The sequence below is a fragment of the Carica papaya genome, chromosome 1 (assembly GCF_054855325.1).
Source record: "Carica papaya isolate Zhongbai chromosome 1, ASM5485532v1, whole genome shotgun sequence".
Lineage (NCBI taxonomy): Eukaryota > Viridiplantae > Streptophyta > Magnoliopsida > Brassicales > Caricaceae > Carica > Carica papaya.
Genome location: NC_142309.1, coordinates 7,416,308 through 7,440,293, shown reverse-complemented (window position 1 = coordinate 7,440,293; position 23,986 = coordinate 7,416,308). Strand labels below are relative to the sequence as shown.

Genomic DNA, 23,986 nt, shown 5'->3' with positions numbered 1-23,986 from the left:
TCAAATAATTGGGTCCCGTAAACAAAAAGGGTCCAATGATTTGGACTGAACACATCAATGTCTAAATCATATATCTACTACACATGCATGTGATAGTAAATTGTAATTAGCCCTGTAAAGTTATCATATATATCTTAAAAACTTATAATGTAATAACATATAATATATATATATATATGTATACACGGATGTACACATATACACGATAGATGTACAAGTTAAGCCAGACATCACATGCATATGTTATAGCAACACAAGAAGCACTCTCCAGTACTTGATAGGACGTGTGTAACATGGGTTGAACAGAAATTGGATCTTGATTAGATGATGTGGGAGATAACAATTCTTTTGCGCGTGTGAATTAAATTTAAATCTATAATTATTAAAGATAAGAAGAATATACGACGGATTAATATATATATATATATAATATAATATAATATAAAGTTTTTGTTTTTGTATCTATCTATAATTTTCTTAGAATCAATATTTATTGCAATGATATTAGAGAATATACGTAAATTTTTGTTTAGAGATTAAGTTGTTGTAAGTGATCTAAAGTTCAATTTTCAAAATTAAACTTATTGTTAATGAATTCAGATTATTTTAGGGAAAAAAAAAAAAAGACCAGGACAAAATTAATACAGTGTGTGTGTGTGTGTGTGTGTATATATATATTAGTTTTCTAAATTCTATTTGATTACAAATACGTGGAGAAATTATTAATTCAGTTTTTGAATTAATTATACTTTAAAGGTAGAATGTTTGTTATAATTTAATTTCCTAATTAAATGTAAAATTATTTTAAAATAGTATTTTTATGAAGTTTTTATAGAAACAATAGCGTTTGCTTTTCATTAACATGCATAAAATTCTACTTTTAATGTGAATTAAGACCAAATGATTAAAAAATACTTATAGAAAATATCTTTTTTAATGCATATTTGTTATTTTAATATGTACAATTTAAATAAAATAAAAAGGTGTTGTTAATTAATTTTATGGTGAGTATAATAGTTTTATAATTTTTAAATTTTATAAAAATAAAATGTGAAGAAAACAAAAAAAAGAATTTGTTACTTCTATCGAATTTTTGACAAACATGTAAACATATTAGAACTCGAGATAATCTGAATCAACTTGTATCTCTTCAAAAAGAAAATCAAATTATAATTTAATTAATATGACTGATTAGTAACTAATTAGCATTAATATAAAGTGTATATAGATTAGATATATTTTGATGACAGCTGTTAAATATTTTGGTGGAGGTGGGGTTTGAAGAATTGAAGAGTTGTGGGGCTGATTCTTGGAAGAAAGGAAAATAAGGCTTTTTAACTTAACAAAATAAAAAACATGTGTCCCTTTTTTCCATGTGCTCTGGTCGCCACCCAACATCTACTGTTCAACTATTTATTGTTTTGAAAGAGATATTAACTAGTTATAACCGCAAGCATAATATGTTACTAGAACTGGAACTTGAATGATTAAATTGAATTTTTTTATAATAAATTATTATATTTAAAAAAAATTATATGATAATTAAATTTTTTTAGTTGATATAATCATAACGGATTAAAAAAATCCTATCTTATTATTTCTCAAAAAAAAAAAATTAAGAATAAATTGATTCTATTTATAAAAAAATTATACTTAAATTATACTTAGTAATTTACAATTGATTTATAAAGAAGAGAACAAAAATTTCATTTAGAAGGATAAAACTAATTCTATTATAAAACTATTGGTATAATTTAAAGTGGATTCTTATGGTTACACTTTTAAATTTTTTAAAAGGTCATTATTTTCTTTTTTTAATTAAGTGTGAGTCCCTAGATAAATTTTATAATTCTAGTTTAAATGAATGAGACCCACAAAGCATGAACTAAATCACTAAAACATGATATTATGAGTTTTGGCTTGGTTACGTCTCCCTACTTAATCTACATACTAAAAAATTGGAAATTCCAACTCAATCAAGTAGAATCTTCTTAAGTCATCTACACAAGAACTTATATATACAAGTGGTATCAGAGTCAGGTTGACTAGTTTGTTAATTGATTTGTGATATGAGATTGATTGTGTAAATTTAGATGAAGAAATTTGCTGATACTATGATAAAATTGTCTTCTTCAAATTATTCAATTTAGAAGTCAAAGATGGAAGATCTTCTTTATTATAATAATTTATATGATCCGATTAAGTTAAGAATTGCTAAGCTAATGGAAAAATTAAATGAGGATTGGGAGAAAATGCATAGAAAGACTGTAGAAACTATCCGACAGGGGATGGATAATAGTATCTACTATTATATAAATAAAGAAGTTGATGCACAGATTTTGTGGAACAAATTAAAAAATATATATGAGAGAAAAAATGATTGAAATAAGACCCTTATTATTAAAAAGCTTATTAATCTGAAGCTGAGAGATGGACAATCACTTGTTAAATAAATTTCAAGAGTTAGTAAATGAGTTGAACACAATAAAAATGGCTTTAGATGATGAATTGCAGGCGTTATTGCTCTTAAATTCTTTGCCAGACAATTGAAAAACCTTAATAGTGTCTCTTAACAATTCTGCTCCATATGGTATTTTATCTTTACTTGAGGTAATAGATAGTCTATACAATGAAAAGATTAGAAGAAAAGTTATGAGTATTAAGATTTCACAGACACTTGTTACAACCACATAGAGCAAATGTAGAAGTTAAAGTAGAAGTCCTAAAGGGCGCTATAAATCTAGAGGTAAATCACAAGTGAAAGGAAAGTTCACTTATTATCATTACAGCAAAGAAGGACATATAAAAATGCAGGATATGGGAAAAATAACAAATTAGTGAAAAAAAAAATCAAAAAAAAGATAGATGATTAGAACACTATTGCAACTGTAGCTGATGACAGTGAAGAACTGATTGTACTTTTATTTGTTGAGGATCATAGCCACGTCATTGATTTTGATACTGAGTGGGTTGTTGATTCTGCAGCATCCTATCATGCTATACCTAAAAAAGATGTCTTTACTATGCACAAAGCAATGGATTTTGGCAGAATGAAGATGGGTAATACTAGCTACGCAAACATTGTGGGTATTGATGATATTTGCGCGCAAACAGATGTTGGTTGTACGTTGACTTTGAAGAACGTGCGACATGTACCAAATTTACATCTTAATCTAATTTCTAATAATGTTATTGACTTAGATGATTATTACAATCTATTTGGTGGCAGAAAATAAAAATTCACTAAATGTTCAGTTGTGGTTGCTAAAGGCAAATTGTGTCATACCCTTTACAAGACTTAGATAAATATTATTAGAGGTGCACGAAATACAGCTGAAGATGATATCACACTAGACTTATGGCATAAAAGGCTGGCTCACATGAGTGAAAAGGGGTTGTAGATTTTGGAAAAAAAGTTCCTTATTCTTTTTGCAAAAGGTATGATTCTAAACCCTTGTGATTATTGTGTGTATGGTAAAAATATAGAATTTTTTTTACTAGCTCATTTGAAAAAAAAAAAAGAATGTTCTTGAATTAGTTTACGCTGATGTGTGTGGTCCTATTGATGTGGAAACCATAGGAGGTAGCAAATATTTTTTTATTTTTATTGATGATACTTTATGAACGGTTTGGGTATTTGTGTTGAAAACAAAAAGGTCAGGTTCTTCAGTATTTTAAGCAATTTTATGTAATTGTGGAAAGAGATAAAGGAACTTTTTTAAAGCGTCTTCGCAGTGACAATGATGCTGAATACACTTCAAAAGAGTTTAAGAATTACTGCCTACAGCATAAAATTAGACATGAGAAGAAAGTGTCTGGTACGTCTCAGCATAATAGTGTAGCTGAAAGAACAAACATAACCCTCTTTAAAAATGTTATATGTATGTTGAAAATTGCTAATTTACCAAAACCATTTTGGGGTGAAGCACTCTACACTATCTGCTACTTAATGAATCGATCTTCATCACCTCCTTTATATTTTAATATTTCTCAGAGAATATATTCTAAGAATGACGTTAGTTATTCCCATTTGAAGGTATTTGGCTGCAATACATTGATGCTTGTACCTAAGGAGCAGAGACATAAGCTTGATGATAGGACAGTTTCATGTATTTTTCTGAATTATGGAGATACAGAGTTTGGGTACAAATTATGGAATCCAGTGAAGAATAAAGTTATCAGGTCTAGATATGTAACGGCCCCGGAAATTTCAATAAAGTGTATGTATTAAAAATCTCAAATGCGGAAGCGTAATAAAAATTTTGATTAACATCCCTTACACAATAACCAAAGTGTACTCAAAACATGAAGGAACAAACTAACTAAAAAAGATACTCGAAATAAGAACTATAAATATAACTATGAAGTCTTTAGGCGTCTCCTTCGCCGTCTTCCTGCGGAACGGGCTCGGGAACAACGTCTTCCTGATCTGAAATGGTTAAATAAAGAATGAGCTACACCAGCCCAGTAAAGACATCACACTATCTCACCGCCACGGAAGTAAATGTGGGTAGAAAATAAAAATAACCAATGGAGCATAATTTATAACAAACTCGTTTATTAACGTAAAAGGCTTTACTGTCCACTTACCTCGGTGAGATCCATGAAAACAACATATGAAAGCAATAACATTATCATCATCATGAAATCATATAGACTTTATAACCTAACACTTACCATGTCTTTGCATTTCAATCATTAAATCACATATTTTCCTCTTTTACCAGCCTACTAGTATCCATGGGGATCCATAGGGGGTCCCCGCTATCAGCGAACCATTAACATTGATAACCTGATTTCAGGGCCGTCCCCATACCCCGTCCGGTATGGGCGCCAAAACCATAAACCTCCATACCCCGTTCGGTATGAGGGTGAAACGGGCCGTCCCCATACCCAGTCCAGTATGGGCACCAAAACACATAAGGTCTCCATACCCCGTCCGATATGAGAGACCACGTTCCCGTAGGGTTCCTTACAGACCCAGTCCGTCCACCATCTTTCAGGATATCTAGTCAGGCTGTCCATATTATCCATTTATCAATTCACATAACCTTTTTCCCATTTTTCTTGGTCTCAATTATCAAATCAAACATAAATACGTAAACCAGTAATGAACACCAAACAAACAATACAGTATCGGGTTTACCATAATACAAACCATAATAAAAGAAACCATGATTCATGCATACGAGACCATAAAATAATTACATCAAACATCATACTGCATTTAATACTGAAAATTAGATCAAACAACAACTGACCAACAATGTATCATACTCGGGCTCCATTAGCAACCTCAATCAATTATACATCTATAAAGTCTCAAAATACCGTTTAATTATTTATTAAGTTTTAATACTGTGATAGGAAATAGGGTGAGGGGTCCTTACTTGTTTCGGGGTCTGAAATTGACTCTACAGTGCGCCTACGGGTTGTCCCTAATTTCTCTGAATTTTTTTCAGAAAACTGAAACGCACTACCGGTACCTGCACGTGTCCCAAAAAATCTCAAATCAGGCATAGGGCCCCTTTCGGCCAATATCAAAATTCCGGCACGGCGGCTCCGCCGTGTTCTGGAGATGGTGTCGCCGCCTGCGGCGGCGATCCGCCTCGAGTTGGCCATTTTCAGCCATTTTCCGCCGAATTCGGCCAAACTTGCATCGGTCCTTGCAATAAAACAACCCTAGAGCCCTCGGTGGGCCAAAATATCACGAAAAACAGAGACTTACCGGCGACGGTGTTCTCGAGTGCGACGGCTCCTCCGGCATGAGTCGCGTTTTGATGTTTGGCTCTGATCAACCTATAGAGAAAAGAACGGTGATCACAGTGGTATAAAATTTGCATCGAACAGAGGCCGGGAAGGGCCTCATCGGAGGCAAAAATAGAGGGGAGTCGCGGCGGCGTCGCCGGACTTCGGCGGGGTTTTTCGACCGATTGGCTGGTGGTTTTGCTCCGGTTTGGCCATAGGCAGATTCAGCATCAAAAAACGAGCCAGGGAGAGAAAATTTACCTCGATTGGCGGTCGGAAACTTCTCCAGTGCGGCGGCGGCCGGCTCCTCCGGTGTCTGGTTCTTCTTCTCTGGCGAGGCACTGGCGGCTAGGGTTTTGTGGTTAAGTGTGGGTGGGGTTATTTATACCTTTTGCCTTTTAATTTCAACCGTCCATCAAGATTAAATCTGGACCGTCCGATTGCGATTTAATTGGAATTGAATCTGGGCCGTCCATACGCGTGAATCTAGGCCGTCCGTTACAAGATATGTGATTTTTTATGAGCATAAGACCTTATCAAACTTTGAGACATCAGAGAAGATTACAAGTGAATAAATTCTTCTTCCTGCACTAGTTTTCCCTTCGATCAGAGATGTCACAGATGAGGGAGAGTTACATGATGATTAAGGGTTTAATGATATGTCAACACCAGATGATATTGAGTAAGGGATCAACCTCTTACATCTCATGTTACATAAGAACCTTAGCTTAGAAGATCAACTAGAACATATTATCCTTCTAACAGATATCCTAGTTCTGAGTATAATATAGTTATCGAAGAGAGGGAGCCATAAAGCTTTCAAGAAATTTAGAACCATCAAGAAAAAGCTTAGTGGTTGAAAGAAATATAAGAGGAGATGAGCTCTTTAAAGAAGAATAATACTTACGAGTTAGTTGAACTTCCAAAAGATAGAAAAGCTTTGAAAAACATGTGGGTATCCAAGCTTAAGATGGACGATGAAAATCTAGTAAAATATAAGGCTTGTTTGGTAGTAAAAGGTTTCAATCAGAAGAAAGGAATTGACTTTGATGAGATATTTTCTCTTGTTGTGAAGATGAGCTTCATTCGGATAATTCTTGATTTGACTGCTAGTTTAGATCTTGAACTTGAACAACTAGATGTGAAGATAACATTCCTTCATGGTGATTTGAATGAAGAAATCTACATGGATCAACCAGAGGCTTGAAGTCAAAGGGAAAAAACACATGGTTTGCAGGTTGAAAAAGAGTTTGTATAGATTGAAAAAAGCTCCAAGACAGTGGTACAAAAAAATTAATTTTTTCATGGTCAGTCATAGTTACACCATAACATATGCAAATCATTGTGTGTATTTCAGGACATTCCCATATAATAAATTTGTCATTCTGTTGCTTTATGTTAATGATATATTGACAGTAGGACAAGACACTATAGAGATTAGTGGTTTTAAAAATAATTGTTTGGCTCTTTTGATATGAAAGATTTGGGATCAGCACCACAGGTTTTGAATATGTAGATTACTCGTGATAAGAAAGCTAAAAAGTTATGGTTGTCACAAAAAATGCATGTTGAAGAAGTTCTAAACAGATTTCATATGAAGAATACTAAGCCATTTAGTACACCACTTGCTAATTACTTCATACTTAGTAAGAAATTATGTCCTGCTACTCAAAAAGAAAAAGAAAAAATGTTAGTTGTTTCTCACTCCTCTGTAGTTGGGAGTTTGATGTATGTTATGGTTCGCACCCAACCAGATATTGCTCATGTTGTTGGTTTGATAAGTATGTTTCTTTCTAATCCTAGCAAGAGTTATTAGGAAGCAATAAAATAGATTTTCATATATTTGAGAAGTACTTTTAATATGTGTTTATGTTTTGGAGGTTCAGAACCAATTCTAGAGGGATATGCAGATGCAGATATGGCAGGTGACCTTAATAACATGAAGTTTACTTCAGCGTATGTGTTTAATTTTACAGGGGGAGTTGTATCATGGCAGTTTAAATTACAAAAATGTATTGTCTTATCTACAATTAAGACGGAGTCTATAGCTTTGACTGAAGTATGTAAAGAAATGTTCTGGATGAAAAGATTTCTCCAAGAGTTAGGTTTGAAGCAAGATGAGTATGTGATAAATTATAATAGTTAAAGTACTCTAAATTTGAGTAAGAATGTTACATATTATTATCGAACTAAGCATATTGATGTGAGATATCATTGGATAGGAGATGTGGTAAATAATAAATATGTTATTAAAAAATTTCACACTAATAAAAATTCAGCTGACATATTAATTAAGGTAGTAACTTGTAAGAAACATCATTCTTACACCATAAAGGTATGACTGATTGGACACTGAGCAATGTATCCAGCCCAAAAAAAGGCAAATTAAGCAATTTAAAAAAAGAATAAAAAAAAAGAAATTAAGGCTGCAGTTTTTAGAAGTATATATATATATATATATATGTTACACGAAAAAAAAAAATTAAGAGAGAAAAGAAAAAACAAGTTGAGTGGCTACCAGGGAAAGGAAAAACAAGTGGTTTTCATTCTATCTTCTTGGTGACATCATCGCTGACATCAACAATTTCGTATTTTCTCAATACATGTTAATTTGATTTTATTTTCCTTTTTCTTCAAGTTCTGCACACAAAAAAATGTTGCTTTTTCTGTTATGGGTTTAATTTTTAATGGATTACTTTGTATTTATTTTTATTAATACTAGATTTGATTGAAAGTTTGATTGGTGATTTTTTTCTTCATATTGAAGAATTTTTTACGTAAAATCATGTGTTTATTTAATTTTGTAATTATTATCTATTTATTATTTTTGTTCCGATGAATTTAACTTAGAATTATGATTATTAGTTAGTGCTAATTAATTTATTATTAATTTAATTTACACAATTCCAACAATTATGAGGTTTGGTTTGGTCACTTCTCCCTACTTAATCTGCACACCAAGAAATTGGGAATTCCAACTCAATCAAGTAGAATGTTCGTAATTCATCGACACAAGAACTTATATATACAAATGGTTTCCATTTTTACAGTCATAATTACAGTAAGAGTCATTTATTTTCTTCCAACTTTCATCCAGAACCACATTTCTTATGAAGAATTCGTGATATTGAATGTTTCATTTCACCTGGTCCTTTTACAATGCAAAGTTACTGGTGCTAGCTCCAGCTTATGTAATATATATCCATATTTTGATCTTTACATTCGGAAGGATAGAGTTTCATGTATCTATAAGAATCAATTGTTGGGAACTTCTTTTGTTCTATGACTTGGTTTTTATCATGTGCAAGATCTTTGCATATATGAAGTCTAGAAATTATAAATATACTGAATGCTCAACATTTTCTGGATCCACAGAAATATTTTGCTCCCGTTAATACTTCAACAATATATCAAATATTAGTAATTATATTTGTTGTTTGTATAATGTAATATTAATTAAACATAAATTAATGATAAATCTAAAATAAAAGATCAAAAATTACAAATACCAACGCAAAACACTCCAATACCAAATATGTATATATACTCGACTTTAACAAAGTACTTTACATTTTATAATAATTTTTACCCAAATATGTAACTAATGATTATTTTTAAATTGACATCTAATTACATTAAACAAATACTTCAAATACTCTGCATGTCTTTTGGGCCACTACAAACACGTTCTTAATGACTCCTTCCTATGAACAACGTCTAAAACAGAAAAAAGGGAGCTCCAAACAGGAACGAAATTGGAAGTGGATCTACCTGAGACTATGTCTAGTCTCAAGATTATATTCTTGGCTTCATTATTGCCAGATAGCAATTTGGACCAAACTTCCAGGAAGAATTTGAGAAAGAATAACAAAAATATAATATCACATCATCATTACAAGTTTACAAAATATTAAAATTGGATATTTGAAAAAGGTAACTTTCTACCAGAAATAAATGAGGAAAAAGCCCGCTGACTTGTTTTGAAGTGAAATCAGGCGGCCAATACTACTCATTGGTTATAATACGGAGGCTGACCTGGAGTTGCTTCACCTCCAGGTCTCATATTGGGCTGGACTGCGGAAGGTCTCCTAGAAGTCACGCCAGGATGAGAAAGGGGTGAGGAACCCACAGGTACCGAGGTTGTGGGATATGCAGGAACTGGACTGGCAGCATAACCTGATGTTGTGGGATATGTTTGACCAGGAAAAGTCTCAGGTGCCGATACATATGGTCTGCTTGTGTGCATGTTTGGATCCCACACTGGGACTGGTCCAGCAGGGCCTTGAGAGGGCACCCCAGCTCTAGCTGTAGCAGCAGCAGCATAAAGTGGAGCACCCTGAGGATTCTGCCAAACTGTTGGACTGGTAGAGAGACCAGGAACTTGCTGTGCTGCAAGCAAACTTGCATCAGGAATTGTATAATCTCTACTTTTGTCACTGTATGCCTGTAACACATAAGTAGTACATAATAGAATGAGTCAAAAGCTAATTGAAGCCCCGCTCCAGAAAAATAAGTTAAACCAAAGTCAGAAACAGATTACTGAAACAAACAACTAAGCATATTAAAAAATTATATCAAACAGGAAAAGGAGGCAATTAGGTGTCAAGAAGCATACGTTTTTAAGGACCAAATCTTTTTTCGACCGACAACGGATCCACTTTTTCTTCTAACGATGTCTATATTTTTCTCTTAATTTTTTCTCACTAACACTAACTCAAAAGCACATATTTATACCTTTACATTGAGATCAGTATGACGAGAGTATGATAGATGAAGCTTACAATAGCCACCATCATAAATGCAGTGTCCCTCTAAAGCTTCTTTGGCAACTGCTGCAGTCGCTATATCTGAAAAGTAAAACTTGGACATCAGTAAAGCCAAACGTTAAACCTCTGTACCTAAATAGGAACATTTGCCTTTATTCCATTTCAGAATTTTTCTTAACATTTAACCAAGGACCACAAAAAGATGTCTGCAAGGACCACAAAAAACATATCTGCAACTATCAAACATATGGTTTCAAAATCTCCATGAATGACTTCTAGATGCAGATGTGAAGGATCCACAGCTTAGGGTGTAATTGTAACAAAATAAAAAGTTTTAAAAAGCTTGGACATGGGTAGATCCAATTATTGTCTCTTATTTATTTGGCAATAACAAAATGGTAATGAAACTAGAGAAACAGAAAAAGTAAGAGACAAAAAGTGATATCTGTGCAAGAAGATGCTCAAGAAGAATCTACTCTGAAGATTGGTTGCCAAACCCAGAGGTCCCCACTTTCAGCACAAGAAAAGCAGATTCACAAACATTTTTATCTCAAGGAATCAGGGGGTACCCGGATATTGAATCAATGCCTGTGTACCACCATTCTTTTCAAATATAGCAATCTTCTGGACAGTTCCAAATGCAGAAAATACCTGGGATCCAGAAACCAGCAAAATCATTAAGAGTGCAACCTGAGTTAAAAACTTCTTTTCTTACAAAACATTACTGATTAAATATGAAGAAAATAGAAATGAAAATCCTCACTGTGTGGAGAACATCCACTGTGACAGCATACTGCATATTCTCAATTGATGCAAGAAGCACGTTACTCTCAGGTTCCTTCTTCTTTCCATCAGGACCCACGGAAGGCTGGAGAAGACAGCTTGTTAACACAATCCCCATGGGGAAAGACCTGAAAACTATGAATCTGATACTTACCTGCAGGAGTCCCTCCATTGCAGTAGGATTCACAGGAAGGTAAGGATTCGTATAATCTCTGCAGGAATCGCAAGCAAAATACAAATGCATCATTCAACTACCATACAACACACTAATGTGTTAGAAAACCTATGGAAGAGAAAGAACTCGTGAACCAAGATCTAAGACAAATTCGGGAATGCCATGGTAAATGCACATCATATACTATAAATTATGCCAGTATTTCAAATTCAAAGCTTCTTTTGCTAGAGAAGAAGAAAAAAAATTTTGGAGGGTGCAATAAAATGTACATAACCAATACGAAATCCATGAACATGGAGAAAAAAAACTGCTTACTATGATTTGCAAAGAGATCAAAGACTCAAGATATGCCATGGTTAAACTATGTAGAAAATGCTACCACTAAGGACAGTTCTTTATATTCCCAAAGAGTTCCATGAAATCCCATTTGATGCATGTTCTACAAAATTAAGTTTTCAGTTTTCCTTCACTAGTTATATGGCATGCCTACTGCATCTTTCTCTAAACAAAGAACCCTATATAGTAAAACTACAAAATTCGGATAAGTTGCAGTTTCACCCCTGCAGTTGCCCTGGTTGCAATAAAAACCTTGTGGTCCTCTATGACAGTCTAGTACCATGGGGTTAGGTTTTTTTCCATTTTATATAAAAATCACGAGTTTTTTACACTATTATCTAATAATGTTTTTAATTTCTTCATAATCTTGTTTCATTTAGTTTTAAAAGTTTCATGTGCTCATGTTTCAAAACCCAAACATGGCAAATGTACTTAAAATAACAAAAAAATAGCCTTAGCTACTAAACTGTAACCAAAAGAACCATGAGTTTTGAAGTGCAATCAGGTTGAACAAGGGGCAAAAGTGCATGCCCTAAAAATTATCATAACAAAAAATTGGGGCTTCCCACATAACCAACTGTTAGTTAGAACAACTTGCTGAAACCTACATGGACTTGAAGTGGAGCAAAACGAGAAGGAAACACGAATGTACACTACAACAAACATTGAAGTCTCTATTGACTGACTGAAACTAATTGTGGGAAAGAAATAATTGCTCAATTCAGTGCACTTCACACTTTTATGCACAAAAAACTCCAAAAAAAAAAGGGTTAGAAACTGCACGAAAACATCTTTAAAAATTATAGGAATTACTAAACAGCCCATGACAACTGTTTTCGGGCTACTGGGCTTCACTAGCACCCACATCAATTAGCAACAACCTCCAATGCCAGCAAAATATATATACATATATAGCTATAGTTATAAAAGGTTGGATCAATGAACATATTAGCACTGAGGCATTGATCCTCTCAGTAAATTGTTACCGGCTCCGATGAGACTGAAACTTGATATTCAGATCAGTATGAGCAGAATAAGAAATCCGCAAGTGACAAGAACCAACATGCTCTGGAAGCAAGTACCTGAATTTGAACATCATAAAAGAAGTTTAAGAAATCATCAATGTGAAGAAGCGGTTTGAGGAAGGAGTAAGCATCGATGAAGGAAAAGAGACTAAAAGAAGCAGGGCATGCCTTGGGATACTTCTCCCATCCAACGCATTTCTCGCTGAGGATGCAGTCTCAGAATCACTAAATTGAATTAATGCCTGCCAAGTTTGAAAATAGAAGTGAAAATGTTACAGAATCGATGGCAAATTCAAAATGATCCAAATGCACTTTTGCTATCTCACCTGGAAACCAGCAGCTTTTTCAAAAGTAGCAATTTTGTGCACAAAACCAAAAGCGGAAAATACCTGAAAAAGGTTTTAATTAGATATGACTGCATTTTTCAGATGCAAACAAGATTAATGAATATAAATAGTTGGAAACCATCCCAAACATCAATACAATGGGACAGAGAATGAAAATCCAAATGGATAAGATATAAGTGCAGAGTGACACCTGTACATATATGCGTCAAGATAGACCTTAGAAAGGAGTATGACGTACATGATAATATTTCCAAACTGTCTCCAACAAAAGAATCTAATTAAGAGGCATCATCATCTGTTATCCAATCGCATTCAGTTGAAAATAACATGATTTAATCAGAGTGCTATTTCTAAATAAATAGTAAAAAGGATAAAGAACGAATATCTTCAGTAGATGAAGAATAACCTATATTCTCTAACTAAAAGAACTAAGAAAAGAGACCGAAATTGAAAGACTCATACAAGAGCCACATCATTTCAATCAGCTAAGTAGACACACAAATCTTCAAACAAATATTAAATAGTAAGCATGAGACATTATGTTCCAATGCTAGTTCAATTGAATATTACCAAGTTACTGCTTCCACTATTCTTACGAAAAATATGTACAAGGGAAAGATGATGCTACAGACAACAATAACTGTTGTTAACAAAAAGACAACTAATTCATATCATTACAAAAGCACATAGAAAAGCTGCACCAAGACCAATGTCCGGGAAGTGCTTGTAATACAACCTTACAGCTTTGAAGAATTTGATAAAAAAAAATGATGATAGAAGCTCAAGCATATAGTAGCCCAGGTTGCGAGTCCTGAATTCTGAGGAAGATACATAATTTGATAAATTCTCTTAATCAATTTTTTTCTTTGGTGTAATTCTTTTAATCAACCTATTGTCACCAATAATCATATTTCTTTTTTCTATCAATAACTGAGGATTACTTGAAAGAACAAATCTGTTTCAGGATGCTTCCAAGAATTGTCATAAAAAAAATCTAACCACTTGAAATTCAAAAATAGCAAATGTCTTTTTTCTCAAATTAGAAGCTTTTGGGATCAAGCTCAGGTATATGCATCTATGTGTATATCACATTGTAGAAAATAACATCTGCTTCACAAAGTTCAGGTTCAGAATATTACTTGACAATAGATGCCTTTCCCAACATGGAGTATCCAAATAATACAACAGCTTGTAACATCTGATATTACTGATTCAGCAATGTAAACACCCAGCTGGAATCACTTACCAAGTGAATTACATCAATGCTCACATCGCCAGCCTCTACACCCTCGATCGTTACTAGCAAGACATTTCCAGGAACATCTCCAGGACTCTTGTTATTGACAATTTCATGTCTATTTGAATATTGAATGTAAACTGTTTTGCCACGAACTTGTGCAGGTTCTGAAGATGACGCATAATAAGAAACCATTGATATGGCCTGGTTTAGGTCTGCCTGCAAGTTACAAGTTTATCAACACACTTTATAGCATATAATCCCAAAGGACAACCAAAAATGTTCATAAACTCTAAATTGCATTTAGTTTAGAAATAATGCATTATCAAGCAAATTGGAAAACAAACTTCTGATTCTAAAAATAAAAGATTTCATGAAATATGTATCTACCAAATACCTAAGGAACAAAAGAAAAATACTAATTATGCACAGTCAATTTGTAAGTAGAATAAATTCGCAAATAAGCTTTGCAATTGCTAACTTAAATCAACTTGGAAGTCATACAAAGAAATGTTTCAAAAAAACGATTCCATCAAAAATAAATAGTTTTAGAAAGTAGGCTCAGGTCAATCACAAAATCAAAATGTAAGGACACTATCAGTAGGAACCTATAACCACAATTAACTACTGAATCCTGCTTAATTATCCTCCAAAATTCGGTACCAAAATTAAGGTTTCGGACCCATTGTCCAAAAATTTAAGCTAATTCTATAACAGACTAACCAAGCTAAGCTAGGAACAATCCCCTCCACTCCACAAAAACTCTTAACGCCCTGTATAAGTACATACATAAATCTGCAGATATTCACGAATTCATATGCAAGCGTCTACACGGAGTACAGAAAGTATAGACACAAGGTGCTTTTCCTACAAGATGTGGAATAATCTAACGTATCCAAAATGAAAATGAATATAAATAAAGTTAACTGAGGATCCGATTTGAACTCCTCATCAGACAGAAACAAGCTACACCAAAGTGCCCAATTTTCCAGGAAACTATCTGTTGTCCTATAAAACCAAGCAGAATAAAAGGAAAACAAAATATTCTAAACTCACAAACTCAACAAAAGCCTGGTTGCGATTGGCACCAACGTTGCATTTGGTGTTGACAATTCTGCCGAAGGGTTTGCAGAGCTCGACGAGCTCCTCTTCCGCACACTCCCACGGAAGATTCCGCAAGTGCAACACCTTCGACGGGGTCTGTGTGTACCGGAACTGGGGCTGGCCCGACGTCGACATCTCTTTGGGTTGAGAAGTAGGGTTTGACGGGCGTGAAGGCTGCAGGTTCCTATCTGGAAATCTAGAAAGTGTGAGATGTCTTAGGTATCTGTTTTGGGGTTTTTTTTTACGGGTGGAAAGAATTTATGCGTTATTACGGTTGCCTCTCACGTATGGCCGGGCATCTTGTATCATAAGCTAATACGGTACAAAACTTATTGAATCATGTGTATTATGAAATTATCATTTTTAATTTATAATATTTAATTTAATTAGAGTAAAAATTTAATTTCAGTTTATTAATAAAATTATGATGATCAAATTATAATTAATATCAACAAATTATGATATATTTAACGAAATAAACATTTAAGTAGTAGTTAGGTTCTTTTAATTGGAATTTTCACAATTTTACTCTTATTTACCTAAAAAAAATTATGTGTAATTATAATCACTTCTTAAAAATGTGTGAATTTGAGTTCTAGATTTTGCTTTTTGTATGACATTATTATAATATTATATTATGTGTGTGTACGTGTAAATGCCCGGAACTTAAGGAAAACGAATATATATTTTAAATGCGGAAGGAAATAATAAATTTAGGGTTTTTATTTTTTACACATTAAATTAAAATGCATAATAAAGATATGAGAATGTTTATTTTACAATGATTCATAAAAAATAAAATAAAATAAATGATCGAAAACAAGTAAATAAATATCCTACGGATTTAACCTTCACTAACATTTGATGGAGTCTGGGAGGTAATCGACTCACAAGCCTCAAATTAATCAAGATCTAAATCTTGATTTTCTTTATCTAAAATAATTAATAAAATGATAAATTATACTATTTCAATAAGAATATCACACTAATCACTGATACGAAAATCGAATATTGATAAAAATCACAAAATAACTAATAGAGCCCTTAATTTAAGTAAATTCATTTAACATCAAACCGTTTATTCCATACTTATCGTCATGAGTTTTTCAAAATCAACCTATGAAGATAATAACTCAAATAACATTATGATTTCATATACAAGTGGACAATAACAACAATTTTCTTATTTACCTGCTTACTGGAACCTCTGAGGATCATAAGGATATTCTTCTACTTGTGAACCAAATATTCAGATTTTGTCCATTAACCTGGTCATCCCCATGCCCTGTCTGGTAATAGGTGCCATACACACCAATGTCTCGATATTCCGTCCGGTATGAAAGTGAAACAAATGTTCTAAACTTTTTTGGTATGGGACTTCTCAGCTCCGTCTGACTAAAGTGATGTCCACAGTAGGGTTTCCTATGTACCGGGTCTACCATTTTCTGAGGTACCTAGTAAGCATTTCTTACATAGATTCATACCATAAATCGATTACCAGTTACATACTAATATCTTACATTTACAGATCAATAGTAAGTCATGCAATAGGCGATACGTATATCAAGAAACATAATTGACACATTTATTGCAAAAATCAACCAACAAATGAGAGATATGCAGTGAAGTTTACCAAATAACCGAGAAAGTAATTAAGACTAATAATTTAATGCATACAATATAATAATAAACATTTTAAGTAGTGCAGAAAAATAGATAGTAAAATAAGGCAAATACGAACTGACCAGTTCTGCCTCCATTAATTACTTATAATTATTCTTAAAGTTTTATAATTTTTACAAAACACAGTATTATCGATTATTAAGTTTCAATTTACCATAACAGAAAAAAGGGTGAGGGATTCTTATCTTTGATCGGTGTCCGAAATATCGTATTTTCTACTATGCTTCCTGGCAGCACCCGAGTTTTTCGAATTTTTTATGTGAAAATTAAAATACATGTCACGTATCCAAAAATATCCCAAAAAGCCAAAATAGGAGTTGAAAAACCTTTTCGGCCAATTTTAGGATTTTGGCACTGCGACTCTGACTCCAGCGACGGCTTCGCAGCCCATGACGGTGGTTCGCCTCGGTCTGATTGGTTTCAGCCAATTTAAGCTGATTTTGGTCGATTTTACACGTAAAATGAGTTAGGAGGCCTCGGTTAGCTGGAAAAGACAAAAAATTTAAACTTACCGGCGGAGGGGTCTCCGGATGCTACGGCTCCACCGGTCTTCCTTCGCGGCTGAGGTCCCTCTTCGACTAACTTGCACTAGAAAAGGAAGGTGAACATGGTGGTCAAAAAATTACGTGAAACAGAAAATGGGAAGAGAGTCATCAGAGAGGGTTTTGGGTTTTGGTCGCGGTAGTTCGACCAATGCCTCTAGTTTTTGGCTCACCCATCGACCATTTGACTCCGATTTGGGCATAGGAAGACTCAGGATCGAATTCTAAGTGAGAATGAAGAAAAATTACCTGTTTTGGCATCAACGGTGACTCTGGTGCGGCGATGACGATGGTCGATTTCTTTTTTGGTTGCTCTTCTTCTTTTTCTTCGGTGAGAACTAGTGCAGCTATGGTTAGGGTTCTTTAGAACATGATGTTTAAATATCCTCTATGTGTCGATTTGGACCGTCCGTGCGAGGACACGTGGCCCTCTCCTGTCGGTTGTGTAATATTCGAGCTCGAAATTTGGTGCAAGATTAATTTTAACATAAAAAATGTATAAAAATCTATTTTTAAAATTTATAAATTTCAATTTAATGTGAAATTATAGAAAAAATAGGTTGAGAATGAAATTGAAAATAATTTTGGATAAAAAAAGTGAAAATTTGGGTTTGAATGATATTTTTGAAAGAAAATTCAAAAACTGGATATCAGAACGCAATTTAAAAAAAATTATGCCATATAGGACTGCCTAGTCAACAGCCTCGATGAATCGAAGCGGGCTGCGAGGCAAGGCCCGTTGACTCGGTGCCACGCGGGAGGCCACGCTAGCGATCTGCGTGCCCCGCGATCGGACAGCCCGGAAGTATTCCTGCGCACGCAAACAGTTTAAATTCATTCCCTCCTCAAGCGCGATCGGACGGTCGCTATTAAATATGATGAACAGCCCAAATTCGTTCCCTCTTTAAATGCAATTGGACGGTCAAAATCAAACGCGATAAATAGTCTAAATTAATGCGAGACGGGTATAAATATTTTGTATCACATCGAACCCAACCCCTAACTGTCAGCCTTCCATCGGAGAAGAAGAACCAGTCGCTGGAGAAGGGAGCCAATCGTCGCGTGCTGTCGCGCTAGAGCCACCTCTAACTGCCAAAAAAGGTAAAAATTATTCTATCCACTCGAAATTTGATTTTGAGCACCTCCATGGCCAAATCGGAGCAAAAGAAATGGCGGATGAGCTAAAAACTACGGGTAAAGTCCGGTGCCATCACCGCAAGTAAAACCCAAAACTGTCTCCAATGACCTCTTCCTGTTTCTCAGTTCGTGCGATTTTTCCACCATTGTGTTCACCGTTCTATTTTCTACATGTTGTTAAAAAGATACTCAGCCGCAAAGGTGAGTCAGCGAAGTCACCGTACTAAAAAATTCCACCGCCAGTAGATTTTCGATTTTTAACTTTTTTCGGCCAACCGAGGCCTCCTAATGTGTTTTCTCGTATGAATGAGTATAAAATTGGCCGAAACTGACCAAAACTGGCCAAAAATGGTCAGGCCGAGGTAAACTGCTGCCGCGAACGACAATGTCGTCGCTGGAGCACAGCGGTGATGCCATGCCAGAATTTTAAAATTGGCCAAAAAAGGTTTTTAACACTGATTTTGGATTTTCTGAGGTATTTTTAGCTGCGTGAAGTATGTTTTAATCTCCATAGAAAAATTCAGAAAACTCGGGGACCGCCAGTAGGTGCAGTAGAAAGTTCAGTATTTCGGATACCAATTCGGGTAAGAATCCCTCACCTTATTCTCTGTTATAGAATTGACGCTTAATAATCGGTAATGTGGTATTTTGTATAATTTTTTAAAAAAAATTAGAGTAATTATAAGTTACCAATAAAGCCAGAATCGGTTAGTTATTTATTTATTGTCTTGTGTAACTGATTGTTGAATTTATAGCTTTAAATATATGATAATATACCGGAATAGTTGAATGATTCAATTGTGGTTACTTGATATGTATATTATTTGTGTTACATGATTTACGGTTGATTTATGAAATTGAAAATTAATATGCAAACATAAAATTATTTGGTCATGTAAATTAATGAATGGTAGCCTTACTGAATATCCTGAAAGATGGTGGACGGATCGGGTACATAGGGAACCCTACCATGAACATTGTCTCATACTGGACGGGGTATCGAGAAATGGTATTTTTGGCGCTCATACCAGATGATGTATGAGGACGGCTCAATTCACCCTCATACCGGACGAGGTATTGAGGGATGATATTTTTGGCGCTCATACCAGACGGTTTGTGGAGACGGTCTGATTCACCCTCATACTGAACGTGGTATTGAAAGATGGTATTTTTGGTGCTTATACCTAACAGAGTATGGGGACGGCCAGTTAGTTGACTATGTTGAATATTAGTTCACGTATAGTGGGATATCCTTATGGACCCCCAAGGATACCAATAGGTAAATAAAAAGGGAAAATAGTTGTTATTGTTTACTTAAAAATGATATTAGAATGTTATTTGAATTATTGTATTTCTATATGTCGATTTTAGAAACCTCGCAACAGTAAATATATGCAATAAATGGTTTTTCCTTATAATAAATGAATTTACTTAAATCAAGAGCTCCATTGGTTATTTTTACGATTCTTACCAAGCTTCAGTTTCTGTATCGGTGAGTAGTGTGATATTCTTACAATGTTAGTATAGCTCGCCATTTCATTAACTATTTCAGATCAAGAGAACTAAGATCCAGACCCCGATCAACAAGAGGGTCGTGAATAAGTTCACCACTTGGACTTCCTTCAAAAGTTAGTGAATGTCATCCTAAAATATTCATTTATTGGCTTTTTCTTTATTTCCTTAATTTTCATAATTTCTTTTAGAATGGATATTCCCGTAATTCTATTGGACATTATAAATTATTATATAAGGAATGTAAACCTTAAACTCTATTGTTTTGCTTCCACATTTAATTCATAATTTTTTTTTTTAAGTTCCAGGTCTTTACATGTTGGATCCCTCTTATTCGGGAAATGAATCTGGGCCGCACGACCGGATTCAATCTAACTGTTTGATTGCGCCTGACAGGGAAACGTATATGAGCCATCTGTGCACGCGGGATGCGATTTGGACCGTCGGATCGCCTAGGCACACTGATCGCCTGCGTGGCCTCCTGTGTCAATGTCTCTAACACGCAACGTTTTCTAGTTCGTCGTGGATACTGACGTGGCCGTCCTACGTGGTCCTATTTTTTCTTTTACATTTCAGCTCTATTTTTAATTTTTTTTCAAAAATACCCTCTTTATTCACAATTTCACTTATTTTTTTTATAATTGTTTTCAATTTCGTCCATAATTTATTTTTTTAATAATTTAAATAAAATTAAATTATAATAAAAATTTTAATATTTATATATATTTATAAGTTGGAAAAAAATTTATCCCGGGCCAAATTCTGGGCTCGGGTGTTACAATGAGAGTTTTAGACATGTATGATAAGGATGAATTTGAATAAATTTTGAAAATACATGTCTTATTTTAACACAAAATTATGATAGAAACTAATTTAGAAAAAGTAAATAAATTATAGGAGCTTCCAATATATTTTAGTTTATAAATAAAATAGTTGACTTATAATTAGAACAAGAACAAATTACTATTTATCATGTTAAATTCTTTTTTCTGTTACGATTTAATCGTTTGAAGTTGGAACATTATTTTAATTGACATTGTTTTTACTTTTTTAAAAAACTATAATGTTATCATATAACAATTACATTTTTTATCTTACAAAAAGTATGAACTCTTTGTGTTTTTAATTATATTATATTTTCAATATAATTTAAAATTTATAAACTTTACAAAAATAATTAGTTTGTTCTATCTAAATGATACATGCAATAGTAACATAAATTAAGAAAAAAACTATGTACAACTATTTTTTATTTTTTATAACTAGTGGTTTTAAATAAAAATAATGTATTTCTAAAATATATTTATGTTATTCAAATAATAAAAAAATAAATTTTGATATTTTTACAAAAATTACAACATTCAAAATGATTTTATAATTTTTAAAATTAAATTATGCTAAAAATTTTCATAACTAAATTATCTAATAGTTATTGATTAAATGTCTGATTGAATGAATTATATAATAGTTTATTAATGTTAGGTACGGTTGTGTAAAATTCATCAATATTCAAATTTAACCATGTTTGGATGATGATCTATTAATGTGTTATAATAACAGCTATTTTTGTTTGGATTGACAATATGATATAATTGTATATTTGAGTAAATTATCTATTTTGTTAATATTTTATTGTCCATAGTAATAAATAAAAAATAAAAAGAGAAAAATTAAAAAAATAGTGTTAAATATATAAATATATTTAGTTAAATATATACATTTAATAAATATATAACTAAAGATATATAATATATATACAATTAAATATATTATATACATATATATATATAATTAAAATACTACATATATGTATATTTATAATTAAGATATTATAAACATATATATTTATATGTAATTAAATATATAAACACATACATAAATATATAAATTTATGTATATATATAATAAATATATATAATTAAATATATATAGATACAATAAAATCGATATAATTAAATAAATTATATATATATAAATATAATTACATGAATTTAATTGAATATATAAATATATATTTTTATATATAATTAAATATATAAATATATATAGATACAATAAAATTGAACAAGAGAAGCTGGAGATGAAAATGGTTTACGATGTGTGGCTCTGCGTCGGGTTTAGAAGAAGAAGAATAATAAACCCTAGATATGTTAAAGAAGAAGAATGATAAAATGAAGGGTAAATTAGTAAATAAAAAAATTTAAAGATATAATGAGAATAAATAATCGAACGGTCATAAAACTACCAAATTGGTGGTTTAAAAAAATGAAAAAAATTGTGGTTTTGAGAACCATAATTCAACTTATAGAGAAGTTGTGCCACGTGGGATGTCCGGTCAGCAGCCCCGTTGAATCAGGACGCGCCGCGTGGCAAAGGGCGCTGATGCGGTGCCATATGGGAGGCCACACGGGCGATCCGCGTGCCTGCAATTGAACGGCCCATATTCGCCCTCGCGCGCACAATTGGTTCAGATCTGTTTCCTATTTAAACACGATCGGATGGTTCAGATTAAATCGCGATGAACGGTTCATATTCACTCCCTATTTAATCGTGATCGGACGGTCCAGATAAAACGCGATGGACGGTCCAGATCAAAAAGAGACGAGTATAAATAATTTCCTTCACACCAAACCCTAACCCTAGCCGCCAGACCCCCCCACCCCCACCCCCCCGCGCACGCTAGAGAAGAAGACCCAACCATCGGGAAGGAGGCCGCCGTCACCCGCCCCCGCACTAGAGCCCTTTTCGACCGCCAAAAGAGGAAAAATATTTTTCTTTTGCTCAGAATTCAATTTTAAACACCCCCATTGCCAAATCGGAGCAAAAAGACCGATGGATAAGCCGAAAACCACGGGTAAATCCCGCCGCCGCTGCTGCGGGGAATTTTACAAAATGCCTCCGATGAGGCCCTTCCCAATTCTCGTTCTATTTAATTTTTTCTCCATTGTGATCACCATTTCCTTACCTACAGATTGACCAGAGTAAAACATTCAATCGCAACATGAGCAGGAGGAGCTGTCGCACTAGAGAGCCCCGTCGTCCGTGGGTTTCAGTTTTTTGTATTTTTTTGGCCAATCGAGGCCTCTTAACATGTTTTCTCATAGGGATTGATGCAAAATCGGTCAAAAACGACCGAAAATAACCGGCCCGATGTGGACCACCACCGCGGGCGGCGCTGTCGCCAGAGCACGATGGAGCTGCAGTGCCGGAATTTCGGAATTGGCCAAAAATGGGTCCTGAGATTTATTTTGGGTTTTTGGGACATTTGTAGGTACTTATAGTGCATTTTAATTTCCGAAAAAAAATTCAGAAAATCCAAGGACTGCCAATAGGCGCAGTTAAGAGCTTAGCTTTTTAGGCATCAAATTGTGTAAGAATTCTTCACCATATTCTCTATTATGGAATTGAAGTTTAAATAAATAATAATACAGTATTTTGTGTAATTTAAAAAATATTCATAATTAATTACGTGTTACTAATTGAGTCAGAACCGAAAATTATCTATTGTTGATTCTGTTGAATTATTTTACAGTTAATTACATGATAGTTTTTCATGATCGATTTTATAGTTTTGAATGCATGCATTATTTG

At 33.7% G+C, this 23,986-nt stretch overlaps 1 protein-coding gene across 2 annotated transcripts; it reads right to left on the bottom strand.

The window, feature by feature from the left end:
- Positions 1-9,264: 9,264 nt before the first annotated feature.
- PTB1 (polypyrimidine tract-binding protein 1) lies at positions 9,265-15,790 on the bottom strand. 2 transcript variants are annotated; one of them, XM_022056112.2, is made up of 10 exons: positions 15,474-15,790; positions 14,427-14,636; positions 13,160-13,222; positions 13,002-13,075; positions 12,795-12,890; positions 11,452-11,509; positions 11,278-11,382; positions 11,084-11,165; positions 10,483-10,595; positions 9,265-10,192 (listed from the first exon to the last, which is right to left on the bottom strand). In XM_022056112.2, exons 1-10 carry the CDS (start codon positions 15,654-15,656, stop codon positions 9,758-9,760), a joined length of 1,419 nt encoding a protein of 472 aa, XP_021911804.2. In that variant the 5' UTR covers positions 15,657-15,790; the 3' UTR covers positions 9,265-9,757. The 2 variants fall into 2 exon arrangements, with proteins under 2 accessions (XP_021911804.2, XP_088073585.1); XM_088217459.1 differs by having other exon boundaries at positions 14,427-14,632; positions 15,474-15,615.
- Positions 15,791-23,986: the final 8,196 nt, after the last annotated feature.

What these genes read in the sequence shown, in the direction of transcription:
- PTB1 (XM_022056112.2), bottom strand. Translation starts at nt 15,656, where the DNA reads ATGTCGACGTCGGGCCAGCCCCAGTTCCGGTACACACAGACCCCGTCG. An exon ending in GCATTGATGTAATTCACTTG is followed by an intron (nt 13,223 to 14,426) that starts GTAAGTGATTCC and finishes AACCTTTTTCAG; the next exon opens with GTATTTTCCGCTTTTGGTTT. An exon ending in CAATGGAGGGACTCCTGCAG is followed by an intron (nt 11,383 to 11,451) that starts GTAAGTATCAGA and finishes TGTCTTCTCCAG; the next exon opens with CCTTCCGTGGGTCCTGATGG.